This window comes from Chelon labrosus (assembly GCF_963514085.1).
Source record: "Chelon labrosus genome assembly, chromosome: 5".
NCBI classification, from domain to species: Eukaryota; Metazoa; Chordata; class Actinopteri; order Mugiliformes; family Mugilidae; genus Chelon; species Chelon labrosus.
The window spans coordinates 16,775,528-16,791,756 of record NC_140341.1 but is presented as its reverse complement, the minus strand read 5'-3'; the positions used below and the strand labels follow the sequence as shown (position 1 = coordinate 16,791,756).

At 42.0% G+C, this 16,229-nt stretch overlaps 2 protein-coding genes across 2 annotated transcripts in view; both read right to left on the bottom strand.

The window, feature by feature from the left end:
- pde11a (phosphodiesterase 11a) overlaps positions 1-11,645 on the bottom strand; it is a 35,641-nt gene extending 23,996 nt beyond the window's left edge. Inside the window, exons 1-5 of the mRNA XM_084544232.1 lie at positions 10,696-11,645; positions 9,971-10,129; positions 1,731-1,820; positions 966-1,106; positions 739-803 (exon numbers count right to left, since the gene is read on the bottom strand). Coding sequence (XP_084400358.1) covers positions 739-803; positions 966-1,106; positions 1,731-1,820; positions 9,971-10,129; positions 10,696-11,484 — 1,244 coding nt within the window. The 5' untranslated portion in view covers positions 11,485-11,645. The remainder of the gene's footprint in view (positions 1-738; positions 804-965; positions 1,107-1,730; positions 1,821-9,970; positions 10,130-10,695) is intronic.
- A 2,775-nt stretch (positions 11,646-14,420) lies between these two features.
- LOC311487756 (cytochrome c-b) lies at positions 14,421-15,982 on the bottom strand. Its single transcript, XM_084544120.1, has 3 exons — positions 15,847-15,982; positions 15,101-15,277; positions 14,421-14,991 (listed from the first exon to the last, which is right to left on the bottom strand). The coding sequence occupies exons 2-3, from the start codon at positions 15,270-15,272 to the stop codon at positions 14,846-14,848; spliced, it is 318 nt and encodes a 105-aa protein (XP_084400246.1). The 5' UTR covers positions 15,273-15,277; positions 15,847-15,982; the 3' UTR covers positions 14,421-14,845.
- Between the last annotated feature and the right edge of the window lie 247 nt (positions 15,983-16,229).

Here is a 16,229-nt window from a genome sequence, read left to right as displayed (position 1 = left end):
CTATTTATTTAATTACACACATAAATCGCACAGCTGCCTTTGTGATTCAGACGTGAACCTCTAGGAAGACTAATGTCATCTTCAGAAATGCTGTACTTTGAAGTAGTTTTATTAGCTGAATTCACAAACAGGCTTCTTTATTTAAGACTTGACAGCAAATCAGAAAGTAGGTTCAATGCAATCCAACAGCGTGGATTAATAATTAATTAACCATTAACCATTAATAATGGTATTGCTTGTATTATGATATCTTTTAAAATTACTGTTTCGGTTTTCACTATTGCCTTGAAGTGACCATATCAGTTTTGGCAAGTGCAGGACTCGGGGGGATAATTTGTCTTCCTTTCAGCGTTGTTTTCATCCATAAACATCCCACACAATATTAAGCCTCTCTTTCTCCACTCAGCCATGCCTAGCAGAGAGACACAGCAAAACCCAATTAAGTAGGGCTCCCACAGTATGCCTCCTATTCAGAATCAGCATACTACTCCCACAACACTACAGAATAGTCCGTTTTTATACTTATTTTACGTCCTTGATGGACACTTTACAGGTTCAAAGAAAGGCTTTGCGCAGAATTTACAGGTGCCATGGTGCCATGAGCAAACAAATTGGAGATGCGAGTATTTAGTGAGAAGGTTACTAGTGTGATAAAGGGGGACGTGAAAAGCAAAACTATGTTTTTCATTAAGTCGGATGTTACTGATGTGCAGAGCAGATGTTAATACTTAATCATACCTGCTTTCAGTGTCTGCGCTACACTTGGGGGACAGTAGCTCAAACGACTTGGTAAACTTCACCACCTGCACAATGAGAAAGGGAAGAAATCACTGAATTTTGAGGAGATAAACAGTGTTTAGTGACAAAAACCGTGGCACACAAACAACGGGCAGGCACATGCGCAAAGGTGCCGCCAGACAGACAGACACGCAAACACAGCAGGATAGCAAAGAGAAAAACAGTACCGGTGACTCAATGTCCTCCAGCAACTGAACAGAGCAGCGCTCGCACTTAAGCAGCGTCTGGGCACGGTGCATGATCTTCCTGACAATCTTCTCCAAGTCAGTCTGTTCCTCAAACAGATCATTGACTACCTCCAAGAGTGCCTGAACACCAGCGACAGAAAAAGACACCACTGACGTTAGTCCAGCAATATAAACCACATGCTCCTGCAAAACCTACTAAATGAGAAATCTGTCAGCAGGTAATAGTGAAGAGCCTCACTGTTTTGCCTCGCTGCTGGAAACTGATTATTATCCTTAAACCATAAACCAGCAGCATGATAAAACGTGATTACTTTCCCCAATAAAACTAAATTAGGCCCTTTATCTAAGGCAGCACCAATCCAATTTAATACACAAGCACTTAAAAATCATGCGGTGTAAAGGGAGCTCTCCTCATTTTTCTCCTCCATTCACTGGAACTGTGTTCTCATTATGTTCTCTTCCATCACAGATCAATGTGTGACATAAATTAGTGCATCTCTTTACATTCCCTTGGAGATTTAGATCATGGACCAGTCCCTTGTCTGGATACAGGCCCATCCCCCTCTACAGATCCAGAGAAAATGTCCACGCAGGGCTGCATGCTGCTCTGTGATTCCCACTGCAGTGGCAAGTGGGCTGCTGCTGATCAATACTGAGACTCAATGTCAGCATCAGGGGGGGAGGAAGTAATGCTGATCCTAGGGATGGAAGGGTTATTATCCCAGATGGCCCTGTGGCCCTTACCCGACTCCTGTCGTACTCCTTCCTTGAGGCGGCAAAGAGCTGGGCATTGGAGATTGCAATACCGCAGAAGGGCAAGTACATCTGCAGCACCTGTGGACACATTGAACACAAATATTTGAAGATTTAATGTAGCTACAGGTACACATTTTTGGGATTTTTTTTTTATCCACCAGTTGCGCTGTTAGTAAGTGCTTGCTCGGGGGGTTTCAGGATCTGGGTTCTGTAAAGCACGTAGAAACAACTTGAACTGTTATTGTAACCGCTTGTTCCTGTGAGGGGTCGCAAGGTCTGCTGGAGCCTATCCCAGCTGTCATCGGGCGAGAGGCGGGGTACAACCTGGACAGGTCTCCAGTCTATCGCAAGGCTAACACAGAGAGACAGACAACCATTCACACTCACAATCACACCTACGGCCAATTTAGAATCACCAATTAACCTAATGAGCATGTCTTTGGACGGTGGGAGGAAACCAGACTACCTGGAGAGAACCCACGCAGACACAGGGAGAACTGTTATTGATGCTATCTAAATACGACTGAATTGAAATGATTATTATTCCGAACATGTCAATATTCCAAATTTGATTCAGGTTGTGTAAATGTTTTCCATTTCTCAATCAGATCTTTTTTTTCCAAATGGAACATTTACCAGTGAAGACGTGTGGGATTTGTTGTTACTGAGATGCTGTGCACTTTGCTGCAGTTTGCAACACACAAAGTTTTGCCCGTTGACAGTCAACTGTCTGAGTTGTACCCAAAACCTCCAGACCAAACTCTGACAAACTAGAGAAGAGATGCCAACAGATATCCAACATATAGGTCCACATTTCTGGTACCAAGAAGAAACAGATTTACTATCATTACAACATTACAAAAGACTTGCATATCTAACCGTTTTTTGAAAATGCACATATATCGCAACGCTGACCTTTTCCAGAACGTGGCTGAAGGATGTGTTAACCAGACCCTGCACAGCTACATGTAAATTGAAATATTACTGGAATATAATTTTTTACAATCCATGGCTTAGTAGGAATATTTCAGAAAAAAATGGCAAAACCACATTTGGAAAAAGTGCATGCAAATGTGTTTTGGTGAGAATGCAATCATAAATTTCACAACTCCACGGGGCTCCTTTAATACTCCTTTAATAAAAATTAAAGCTGTTTGTAAGAGTAAAACAAAACAAAAGTAACATTTTCATCCAAGGAAATCCACGCTTTTGAATTGCAGCAAATAAGAAATGGCCTTCCATTGGCATTATTACTTGCTAGGACAAATAAATCAGTTCAACTGACATTTTACCATTTGACTGAGGAGTCCGACTCACTGCGCCTTGGGCCGGTAACATAAATTCCTTATTTCATTCATATTTTCTGCACATAAATAATGTAATATCTTGATGTGTCCTAATGAGTGTAGTTAATATGTTTTGTGAAATTGAATCAATGTCTTACTAGTTTCTTCCCCGCCACGGTTGATTCATAAAGAATATCAATGGGCAAGCGCACTCTGCAGATGTCGCCGCTGGGCCGACCGCGACGTGAACGTACAGCTTGAATTCTATATGATGACAATTACCCAACAATGGAGCCTTATCTGAGAGACACTCAGCCCCCGTAACGGGGAATCAATAGAATTTAGGTTGTGTGTTTCCTTACTCTGCCTCCTTTGTTTGGTTATCTATCTTTAGCATCTGGCTGCTGTGTAAACCATACAATCAGTACAACACACCCACTAATATTTACCAGCCTTCAGCCTGACCTGAGGGTGGGGACACAACAACAATACATGAATGGGAAGTTACTCAGCTGCTGCCTCTGATACAGGGATATCTCTTTCAGCTTTCAGAAATGATAATCTATCAGTTACTCATCAGCCACAAATGAACATGTGAAGAGCACTGGCCTATATCGTTATGTGGAAAACTACTCCCGTACCTGTGACCTATACTCGTTATTTATATTTATTTATTTTTTTGGTATTCCCCCCAGTTCACAGCCTGAAGTTAATGCTGAGGTGATCATGGAGGAAATTTATACTTGACTATTGATTATTTAACGCTGGAATATAAAAATAAATCTGGAACTTGGTAAATTCACGCCACAACATGACAATGCTGATAATTATAGACCTCTGCTGTAATCACTGCAATTTCCCTACACGATCAAGCAAGACTCCTGGGTTAGCTGCATATCTTTAATTCCTATATTTAAACGGTAGTAAGGCTACATGGCAGGAATGCTTTGTTTGGACTTAAGAGAGACTCTAATGACATCTAAGCAAAAGAACGTAGGAACATGCGTGCATATGTGTTCACCCTCACCACAAATCCTCCGCTTGAACCAGATCACTCAAACCCATTCATAAATACATCAGCTTTCTTCTGAATGGGTGCATGCACAGTGGAAGTGCACACTTTACTGTATTGTGTCTGACTTCAATCAATCCGCATCATAAGTGCACATCAGAATTACAAATTAAATCACTTAACTGAAGCCATTCCTAATCGTAATGTGATGTGAAACATTGCTCTGCCACGCTAATGAGTAAATTAAGTTTACGCACTCCATTCAGTCCCTCCGCACAATCAAGCGTCTTACGCAACTGCGCTCGGGCTGAGCAATAAGTTCATACATAATGCTATTTCAGCTGTCCTATGGAATTCTCTAATAATGATCCTCCGGTAAGGCAGCGGCCATCAATAGCCCCAGCAGGAACAGATTCATTAGCGAGCAGGACTTTGGGGATCTGGCTATGGATCTGCCTGTGGAACTAACAGGCGAACCCAAGGAAAGCGCTGCTCTCTCTAATTACATTCTGTCAGGCAGCCCATTATACAAGGTTGCATTACAAACAAGACGTTTTTGCCTAGAGACCTCTGGACTGACCAGTAAAGAGTGCTTTAATAACAAAACTAACTGGCCAAGGCCTCGGGGACTGTCAGTTCCTCTCACCTCACTTAGGTGCTTTGCCACTGCTGGAATTTCATATGAAGCAAGTAAAGAGACGTAACATAGCCAACACTGTGTTTCTCCACTTCTCTATGTAAATAACAGCTCCTACTTAAACAACTGTCTTGACCGTACAAATGTGGCGAGGTAAGGCTATTATTGTTCTGGCAAGGATTATCACCTCTGAATTTCACATACGTTGATTAAGTCACTGAATCTGAACGAATCAGGGGTCCGCTATTAACAGCTATGTACTGCCACCATGCTTGCCAGAGAGACAAGGCTGTTTACACGCGCTAATTTCTTGCATTAGACGCATTAATAATTGAGAATCACTTTATGAAATCATTTACTAATTATATGTAGAGCGTAGTGCAGCCATGCTCATTGAGATTGTTATGGGATTATTAACACGTCGAACACCCTGGAAATTTAATAAACGAAGCAACTTCCAAAAATTGAGAATGAAGTATGAATGAAGAATGAAGTAAGATATAATTAAGACATATATTTCTTATAATTTAGCTCTTATCTTTATAGCTTCCTGAAGGGTGGGAATTATCTCACCCTTTTGACCCTTGTGACTGAACACAAGATCAGATATTAAGCCGCCTGACATGGAAGGACTGCGATGGGCAACTAAAAATGCAAAATTAAAATGTTAAATGGCAATGAATATATAAAAATGATTTACTGATAATTAACCAAAAAAGTCAAGAAATCATCACAATCAATTTAAAGTTCCAGCGACAGTAAATCTTATTTTAGACATTTCGGGGCATTTTTGCGTGTTAGTCTTTGTAGTGTGATATGCAAAATCTCTATGGTTTTTCATTTTTGCTAGGGTTAGTGTCTTAATGGGCAGAAAGATGAAGTGAACTGGGCTGAATTAAGAGGGGCCTCACTCTGAATTATGGAAGACCCCAGTGATGGTGTTACTGATCTACATTATGTTTTATCTTGAACATGTGCAAATGACCGCCAACTTTTGTTTAGCTCGAAGCTGTTGTGAAGACCAGTGTTTATTATTTTGTCCTTCCTAACGTGTTCTTAGCACTGCCAAAGCCTGCGTATGATCCTGAAATAGTTATTATCCTTGGAGGCCACAATAAATTGTGAAATACTCCTTGAGAAGAAATTCACATTTAGATGGAAGCCGGCCAACACAGAACAATTTGTTGTTGCGCCAGGAAAATGTAAGCGCCACTGAAACATTTGTGCTGTCGGATCATTTTTCGCAGGTCTACCCACATGCTCAATGAGCTGCTATTGATACTACATTAAGGGAAGCCAATGGCGACCAACCAACAGCACACCTGTGTATCACATGATCATCGAAAGCTGAAGGCAGCAATGAAACTTTTCAACAATCACTCGCTAGCTCTTGAAAAAGTGAAACACATACAGCGGTGCAAAAGAAGAAGAAGAAGAAGAAGAAGATGATGATGATAGTGATTAAAATTACTCTAATTCCACCCCAGTTCAGTATTGCTCAAACTCAGGGGCAGAGACACTGACCAAGGGAAAAATACAAAGTTGAATTAATGTAATTTATGTAGGAGCAGAACAAAAAAAAAAAGGAGTTTCATTGCCATAATCATCTCATCTTCTATCTGCCCGTCTTTGAGAAGCCTTCATTGTTTGCGTTGCCACTGTGTAGTATCTTCTCTGTTGCTGCCTCACAGGTTTCATATACCAACGCTGCACGAGTGCACTCCACCATCACAATTTCCTTCCCCCCATACCAGCCTCATACTGGAAATAGCATTTGTTTATCAGTTTTCTCTCGATTTATGTGGAATTTTGTGACATTTCGCTGTTATATTCCACACTTTGTGAGGAACACGTTTGGTATGATGCACATTTTAAATCTGATCTGATAACCTTCAGGATCGCATTAAAAACATGCGGCTCCGAGTCCCCTGCTCCTTAGCCGTGGATCCGAATTGGGGAAATTGTGTGAAAGTGGTTATTACAGTATTGTTTCGAGCCAATTTGACAGGGACTCTGGCAGCCAGAGGGAGCACGGCGGCGAAGGGAGAACGCTATTTGACAATTGACTCACGCAGATGTTAAACCACGCCGGCAGACGGAACCAACATGTGAGAACCTGCATCTTAATAAGAGACAATTCATGAAACCCTAGAATATCACATTTCACGTCTCACCTATTAAAAGGCGTGCAAAGTCAAAGAAAAGCTGGATGAAGGCAGTAATGACAGATATTGAGATAGCAGGATGGAGTCTGTTTATACTCTGAAATTAAGTCAGTAGCTATATTCCTCCACAGAAGATAATGAGACATTGCAATTATACATGGGTCGAACCATTATTCAAACCCCCCCAAAGGTCTCCTATCCTGTGGAGTATCAACAGAACGCAATTAAAGCAGCGTAGGATTTAAAGGCAGCCGTGTAATGTGTTAAAAATCCTGTAAGCTTTCAGTACGTAGAGAACAATTTTGTCATCTGCAGCATCGTTAAATTCTTTGAGAAGTATGATGCAGTTCCTTATTACAAGGTCTTCCAGGAAAGCAGAGCTGCAGCTGTGCTGTGCAGGGAGCTTACTGTGTTCTCTGATGCTGGCATTGCATTTCATTACTAATTCAGCTGTAGCCATCCCAGGCATTAGTGTGATGGTAATGCAACGTGAAACACACTCAAAACGAAGGAAATAAATAAAAAAGATTCTGTAATCTGCTTCCGTTGTGAACAATAGATGGAATATAGATGTGAGATTTTGACAGGGGAACACCAGCGGATAAAAACTTACGACTACATTTGTCATTTGCTGCAGAGAACCCTCTAAAATAAAAGCACAGCTAGCACCCCCCCCCCCCCACCCCCCACCCCCTTCTGGGGCTCATGCAACAAGAGAGCAAGTCAGTGTATCAGCTTGTCACCGCCTTTCTGCTACATCTATTCAGGCATGCTGATGGACTGAACACGTGCTCCTCGTGCCTCTTTGATAGACGATCATTCAGAAACAGAAGACTGGATCACTGCGAGATGTAACACCCCCGCTGGCTGCTCCAACATATTATATATTCCAATGTTCATTCACCAATATCTCCGCCTTTATGCATGTTGCGAACGCGGTTTTGACTGATGTGTTTACAGGCGGCACTGATTCACAAGAGTGAAACACTGAATGGTAGTCGTCCAAGAGCCCGGTTTAGTCCTCTTAGATCACAAGTCTGTTTCACAACAGAACATCCGTGGTCAACTGAAGCAGCTACGGCTGGCTGAAAGCCGCCACAAATCCTACTTTGTGGGCGTTAACTGTTTGGCAACCATTCAGAATCCCGTGAAATGGTGCAATCTAAATGGTGACACTAAATTAAACGCTGACACGCTGGCTGTTCCACTCAGCACTTGAGTGAAGCGATAACCAGTGTGAGACGCTGAACAGTGGCTTTTTCAAGCGTAGCGTCTCGGGAAAATTTTAAAGACACTAGTTATGACAGAGCTAGAAACAAAGCACTGAGGCAGTCTTGGGGTAATTTTGCAACAGGTTAACTGGGGGAATTCTTTAAATAATATTAGTTATGTTTTGGACGCAGGGACAAGGAGAGAACAAGCAAATATTAGCGTTACCTGTCACTCTATTTGAATATAAAGGAGAACGAGACAGGCTACACTCAAACTCTGAAGACATTACAGCTGGTCTGAAGATGGCGCTGGGTTACGTGTGTTCTTCCTCTGTTAAATATGAAGCTTCATACATGATATAATTCATTTAGATTAGTTACCGTGAAGAAGCACAATGGTAGTAACCCTTTCAAACTATTTTTTTTTTCTGTATTAAAAAGAAACAAAAGATTATAAACGGTACAGGGGAAAAAGTCAACTGGAAAATTTCAACCTCAAAACTCCCTCCAGGCCTCTGAGTTGCCACCAGCATCCATTTTTAAATAATACAGTAAAAACAAAATGGCAATCAGTCTGAGTGCCAGGCCACGGAAACATACGAATGCTCCATGCTTGTAGGTCACAAAGCAAAACAAAGCATCTGCAACTCTGCAAGACTGACAATAATGAAGACTGACAGCTCACATCACTGTAGCCCTGCCATGCGTGTGCACCACTAAAGCCACAAAACAGTGTTTGTTGACAAAAAAAAACAAACAAAAAAAAAACTGAGTAGCATCCTTGAAATGCCACAAATGAATCATAAAGCATTACTACAGGGCGGTTCTTTCCTCTGTGCTGTGCTTCAGTGTGCTGCAATAATGACAACACTGAGAGCTGGGAGTCTTGCTGGCAGCAGTGTTAAGATGTCACTGGGCACCACTATCATCATCATGACAACTTGGTTACAATGACAGCGTTATCATGAGGACGGCTCGCAGGTTAACTAGGTTCACGGTCTTGGTTTGGTGTGCTAGCATACAGTATGTCTTGTCCACGGCCTTTTGTTTTGCGTGTTTTTGTTAAACCAGAATTAAGTGCTATGTATAAAATTGTCCTGGTGATAATTAAGAATGCCTACAAGTTGTTGAACTTTAAGATAAATGCTTAGATGAAAAGCTTTTAGTTGACATTGTCTGGGAACTCTCATACTTGATACTATTGTTTTTGCCTAAAACCCCTGATAAATTTCAGCCTATAGACGAGGATCAAAAGTCAGTACCGTTCATCCTCTGGGGAGCTTGAATGTCTGTACAAAATCTTACTGAGCTGGGGCTGGCCAGTTGACGATTCAAGGCTTTACTCAGTGCTGCAAAGTCGGTAGAAATATGTGACCGAACAGGCAAATTGCAATGGACTGATATGGCTTTACATTTATTTGTTTCTTTGTAATAAAAATACAGCCAATATGTCCCCTTGTCAAACTGTCGAAAACTAAAATGTAAGCATGTTTAAAGGTGTGATTGAGTCTTTTCATTAATTTATCCAATAAATCAAACAGGATGTACAATTACTGAGACAAATGACCTAATCAGTGTGCCTTACTGTCTCTTTACTCATAAGCACATATTCTATTTATATACAAATGAGAAATGGCCTGAGCTAAAACTGCCCCAAATATTATTTCTACCTGCTCCTGTGCTCTGCAAAGTTCATTGATTCAGACACGCAACGATTTTCTTGGAAGGTTTTGGTGAAGATTTTTTTTTTCTAGAGGACAGCGAGGATAGTAACAGGTTGTGAGACAAAAAAAAACAGCATGTTTAAACTCCACATGCCTTCTGCAGATGTCAAGCAGGCAGAACAGAACGTGCTGTATAATAGCACTGTGTTCTCCACCCAGCATTTATTCTCATGGCTGCAATGAAGGAAATTACCTTCTCATCATCTTCAGTGAAGAGTTCTCCACTCGAAGACTTGTTGATGGCCTGAGCAACTCCAATGATCTCTCCGTCGCTGTTGCGAATGGGCATGCACAGGAGCGACTTGGTTTTGTACCCAGTCAGCTTGTCAATTTCATCGCTGAACCGACGATCCTGCAATCCGTAGTGCAAAGCAGAGACACAACGTAAGCACATGTCAGAGAAAGGCAGTTTGCTCCTCTTACTTTCAGATGACAAGGCACTAAAGTGTACAGCTCATCTGGACATAAAGCTTACAAACAGAAAGAGATCTACAGTTTGCCTGACATAGTTTGAGGTTTGCTTTAAACCTGACTTAAAGGTTTTATTTGATTTCTAGTATAGTGGTCAACCAAGAAGACTTTTCTAAAAAAAGGCCTGTTGGCATCATTAAACCATTGATTATCTTTCTGGTTTTAATATAATCTGTTTAACTTTTGAAAATAAACTGCAAGAAAAATAAGACTTTTGTGTATTCCCAAGGATTCATGTGAACCTGTGTTTTGACAGGTGTCCAACTGATAATTGGTGCTGGTTCCCATGCTCTCTGTTCTTACACAGCTTGACTGATGGTCAAGTAACTGTGACAGCTAAAATGTCAAGCTGACAGAAAATGGCCTGTCTCCACGTCTCAGTGTTTCTGTGACTCATGCAAATGCACACGCGCATGCATGCATGCATGCACAAGGAGGAGCAAGCACCTGATAAGCGTCAGGAATGTTCACTGTCTCTCCGTGTTCGGCCACATATCCAATGATCCCTTTGCCCCACGGCACTTGAACTTCGTCCGAATTCATTGAGGGCAAAACTGTGGTACCTGCGTGCACGTCAAAGAATTTGGACACTAGTGTTTTCTTGTTGCCCGTCCCCTCCACTAAAAACAAGGAGCACCGGTCTGCATCGACCATAATACAAACAAACACAAGGATTTTGTAGCTGAGACTTGTGAGATCCAAGTCGTTAGATATGTCTTTTACAAGCTCCAGGAAAAACTCTCTTTCGTTGTGTTGTTTGAGGTAATATTTAAAATCCACTGCTGTGGACGGGTACTGGGGGATGTTGACTCTGGACTCCAGCAGTGCGCTCAGTATGTGCGCAGTGGTCGGGGGCAGAGAGCTCGCTTTCCTCAGCAGAGCTCTCCTCCTCATGCTCGTCAGCGGCTCCTGGGCCCTGGAATTCACATGTTCGTCGTATGTCCTGTTCACATTGATGGCCTTTGATCTGGCGAAAGTTTTACGCAGCTCCTTCTGAGACGCTCTCCGCTGCAGACCGTCACATTTGCTCGCCCAGCTGTCCTTGCACGCGTTGCTTTTCTCCTCTCTCGGCTCGGCGGGAGCCGCAGCCGCCGGACTTTTGCTCGCCTGGTGATTCTTGAGCCATTTCTCTACCATGCTATAATTCCCCTTTCTGTTCAGGTAGTCCTCGAACAACTCGGGATGCGAGTCCAGAAAACTTTCCACGTCAGAGAACACCATATTTGACACTGCCATGTCTGTTCTTCAGATGGTCCTCAGTGAACCAAATCCATGAAGTCGCGCAGAGAAATGTCATCTATGATGCTTTACAGAGGGTTAAAGTAGAGAATGATGCGAATATCAGAACTTCCAAGATGCATTATGCTGGGAACACCCCTGGAGCCTTGGCTACATATCCAGTTTCCACTCTGTGAGGAGAGCGATGGAGACTCCCTTTGCGCACCAGCGTATTCCTCCAAACCATCTCCACGCTGCCCATTTAATTCAAGATAATTAAAGCAAATCTATGTAAAGCCATGTGAAAACAAACAGACTTATCGCAGGCATTGGAAATCTCCCACAGAGCCACTACCGAGCATCACCGTCGTGTGGATCTTCTTGTGTGCAAATGACGCTGGCTGTGGTTGGCTCGGTCCCGCTGATGCTCTCTTCGTCACACAGACAGGAGCTCAGGGTTGCTTCAGCTCCCAGCCCTCTGGCCATTTGAACCATTTGCCCTCCTTTGGAGAGCACGATGATGATGATGATGATGAGGAGGAGGAGGATGGTGCTGAGGATGAATGCGTGTGAATGCACCTAACCACCTATCACCATGCATAATTTAAGATGCACATTATAAACTGTGCAGCAAAGATATAAAATGGTGGATTATTTTGATGCTCATTACTTTCAGTAATAACTCTTAGAGGTTTGAGTCATCTTGGATTCATTTTTAATATGTTCCATACATAATGGGATCCTGTGCATTCAATAAAATGCTTTGCTGACTGTCTCAAAGTGGGGGGAAAGTGTTTCATGGGATGTAATAAACACTGGAGCTCTACAATATTTTTATTCCACAAACCCCAAACTTTGATAAATGCGGACTCTGCAGTGGTCTAAATCATATCGTTATATAACAGCGACTTTTATTGGCACAGTGAGCATGTCAGAAAATCAAATTCCTTTATACGTTATTTTATGAAGTGTGCGGGTGCGCCGTTTGAACGCTAGGGGGAGTTATACTCCACAGTTTGGACCGGGGTGGCAGCATAACTGTGGGTCAGTCTTACATGTCACCTAACACGGAAATCTCTTGACCCGTGATTTCTTATAGCTTTCTTGGCCGCTAGATACCATACCAACTCATGACACAAAAATAAAAACACAAAGTTATTATTCATCGTATACTGTATGTGCAGTGATCCAACAATTCAGTCAACATATATCCGGCTTTTAGTGAGGTCAAGCACAAAAAAAAACAATAAATACTGCAGTTGTGATTCAAAATTTTAAAAACATTCATTCATTCATTCATCTTCTATAACCGCTTATTCCTGTGAAGGGTCGCGCGGTCTGCTGGAGCCTATCCCAGCTGTCATCGGGCGAGAGGCGGGGTACGCCCTGGACAGGTCGCCAGTCTATCTCAGGGCTAACACAGAGAGACAGACAACCATTCACACTCACATTCACACCTACGGCCAATTTAGAATCACCAATTAACCTAATGAGCATGTCTTTGGATGGTGGGAGGAAGCCGGAGTACCTGGAGAGAACCCACGCAGACACAAGGAGAACATGCAAACTCCACACAGAAAGACCCAGTCGGCCCATGGATTCGAACCCGGGACCTTCTCTGGTTAAAAACAACATCCCTTAATTTAAATAAGGCACTCTATCTCCAGGATGATACAAACATATGCTACATGACCCAAATGAAATCACAATGTAGTGATCTAGTGTTAATAGTATTTGCCCAATTCCCTATTTGGAAAATCAGAAGACTTACCCACCCACTGGTACATACACTATATTGCCAAAAGTATTCACTCAGCCATCCAAATAATTGAATTCAGGTGTTCCAGTCACTCCCATGGCCACAGGTGTATAAAATCAAGCCCCTAGGCATTCAGACTGCTTCTACAAACATTTGTGAAAGGATGGGTCGCTCTCAGGAGTCCAGTCGTGAAATTTCCTCGCTCCTAAATATTCCACTATAACAAAGCGGAAGCCATGGGGAACGACAGCAACTCAGCCACAAAGTGGCAGGCCACGTAAAATGACAGAGCGGGGTCAGCGTGTGCTGAGGCTCATAGTGCGCAGAGGTCGCCAACTTTCTGCAAAGTCAATCGCTACAGACCTCCAAACTTCATGGGGCCTACAGATTAACTTAAGAACAGTGCGTAGAGAGCTTCATGGAATGGGTTTCCATGACCGAGCAGCTGCATCCAAGCCATACATCAATGCAAAGTGACGGATGCAGTGGTGTAAAGCACCAAGTGTGACATTTGGTGGAGGGGGGGATTATGGTGTAGGGTTGTTTTTCAGGAGCTGGCCATGGCCCCTTAGTTCCAATGAAAGGAACTCTGAATGCTTCAGCATACCAAGAGATTTTTGACAATTCCATGCTCCTAACTTTGTGGGAACAGTTTGGGGATGGCCCCTTCCTGTTCCAGCATGACTGCACACCAATGCACAAAGCAAGGTCCATGAAGACATGGAAGAGCTTGACTGGCCTGCACAGAGCCCTGACCTCAACCCGATAGAACACCGTTGGGATGAATTAGAGAAAAGGCTATAAACCAGGCCTTCTCGTCCAACATCAGTGTCTGACCTCACAAATGTGCTCTGGAAGAATGGTCAGAATGCCAATAAACACACTCCTAAACCTTGTGGAAAGCCTTCCCAGAAGAGCTGAAGCTGTTATAGCTGCAAAGGGTGGGCCGACGTCATATTAAACCCTATGAATTAACAATGGGATGCCACTTAAGTTCATATGCGTGTAAAGGCAGATGAGCAAATACTTTTGGCAATATAGTGTATGAGAGTCAGCACTCTTAATTTGTCTTACAGATTTACCATTAACCTAAAATTGTCAAGTGAAAAAATACTGTCCTGGCGTGTACAGAAATATTAACTGCATATTTGACTCTTAACCCTTGGAACATACCAAGTCCAACACATTCAAAAAACAGTATTTACGGCAAATTTATTCAACTTGCATATTCAAAATAAAATTTAAAAAAATAAACAAAACTCAACTGAGGTATTATTGAAGCAGAAAAGGCATATTCATTTTTGGAGCAGAAAATTAAGACAATTATAAATCAAGACAGTACTCGTGGGGAACAAAGTAAGGATGACTGTTAAACAGCTTTCAGTCCCTGCATTCTGATCACACAGTATATTCATTAAGAATCTATAAATTATGTAATTTATTAACACATGTTAAAACGTTTTTACTCCACCTCAATCAGAAACAGAGGTACAGTTGTGACAGAGACGGCAATGTATGTTACACCTTCTAGTTGCTGTGCTGTTTTATTTTGGGGGGAAAAAAAGTCCAGGTCTCTCGAGCAGTTTTGAATACATAAAAGTTGGCAGTTGAAGAGTTTTTTTATGAAGTTGCAGACTTAAGATACGCTATAAGGTCAGCGCGTTCATTCTTCTTCTTAATTCCAGCGAAGATCATCTTAGTTCCTGGAATATATTTCTTGGGGTTCTCCAGGTAAACCATCAGGGTGTCCTCATTCCAGATAATGCCTGCAATTAAAAGAGAGAAGACAAAGCAGAGCATGATGTTTAAGTCGAACTGGATTATTTGTAAGAACGCTGCATATATATGTAGGCTACACAAGCATGCGGTCTTTACCTTTGCTTTTGTTGGCATCGGTATAGGAGAAGCCCTCCGCCTGGCCCGTTTTACGTCCAAACAGACCCCAAAGATTGGGTCCGACCTTATGCTTCCCACCCTGGTCCACAGTATGGCACTGGGCGCACTTTTGGACAAACGCCTTCTTGCCTTTTTCAATGTCTGCAGGCATAGTTTCTATGAAAAATACACACACAGAACTATTTAAATTAACCACTTTAATATTCATGTGTTATTTTCCAGTAATTACTAAAACTAACTACATTTTTCTGACTTTTTTAACTATACCCTTGTTCAGCCACAAGAGGGAGTTCACCTCTGAGTTGCGCAACTAATGTGTAGCTGACATTGTTACAGAACTTTACACCAACTTTGCTTTGCCTACATTAGCCTCTAGTTTCTATAATAAACCTTAAACAGTGGCGATACACTAGGCTATTACAACCTCTTTTATACGGAAAATCACTGCCTAAAACGAACGGCGACTATTGTATAAAACAAAACATGTTAGAGCATGCTAATATAAAATAATATAAGATAGAAACATTTGGTAGAGTAGGTTGGATTAAATACACGTAAAACTGAGTAATTTCTCCAGAAAATTATTCAAAAGAAACTTGGCCGAAACGCCGGGTCTAGACCACGTTGAACAGAAGCGACAAAGACATACACATAAAAGTCGTATAAAAACAATACATTAAGGTCTACAATTAAAAAAATTGACATTTTGATAATTAATGCCTCACCTTTTTTCTTGATATGTACTCAGCCGGCTAAATATGTCTTATAACTCCTTGAGTTTGCCTTCGTCGCCGGTTCAGCTGCTGCCGTTTCACAAACGTGCTTCCTTTCTGCAGTTACGCCCGTGAAACGTCATCAGTCAGCTGACCTGTTGCATCATCTTCGTCACGACACGCGGCCATTCACTGCAATCAATCCAGTGACGTCAATGTCGATTGCACAATGAAAAACCTCCACATCTCCAAGTGATTAATAGCTTTTCGACAGCAACACAATCAAGTAAAGAAAGAATAGGCCTACATGAATTCACCATACACTACTCTTCCAACTATGTTTTCCTCGCAACGTGTCTGAAGATTATTTAATCGCAGTATCAATGAAAATATCT

Coding starts and splice junctions, on each gene's coding strand:
- LOC311487756 (XM_084544120.1), bottom strand. CDS start 15,272: ATGCCTGCAGACATTGAAAAAGGCAAGAAGGCGTTTGTCCAAAAGTGC. Junction 14,992..15,100: donor CGATGCCAACAAAAGCAAAG/GTAAAGACCGCA, acceptor TTTTAATTGCAG/GCATTATCTGGAATGAGGAC.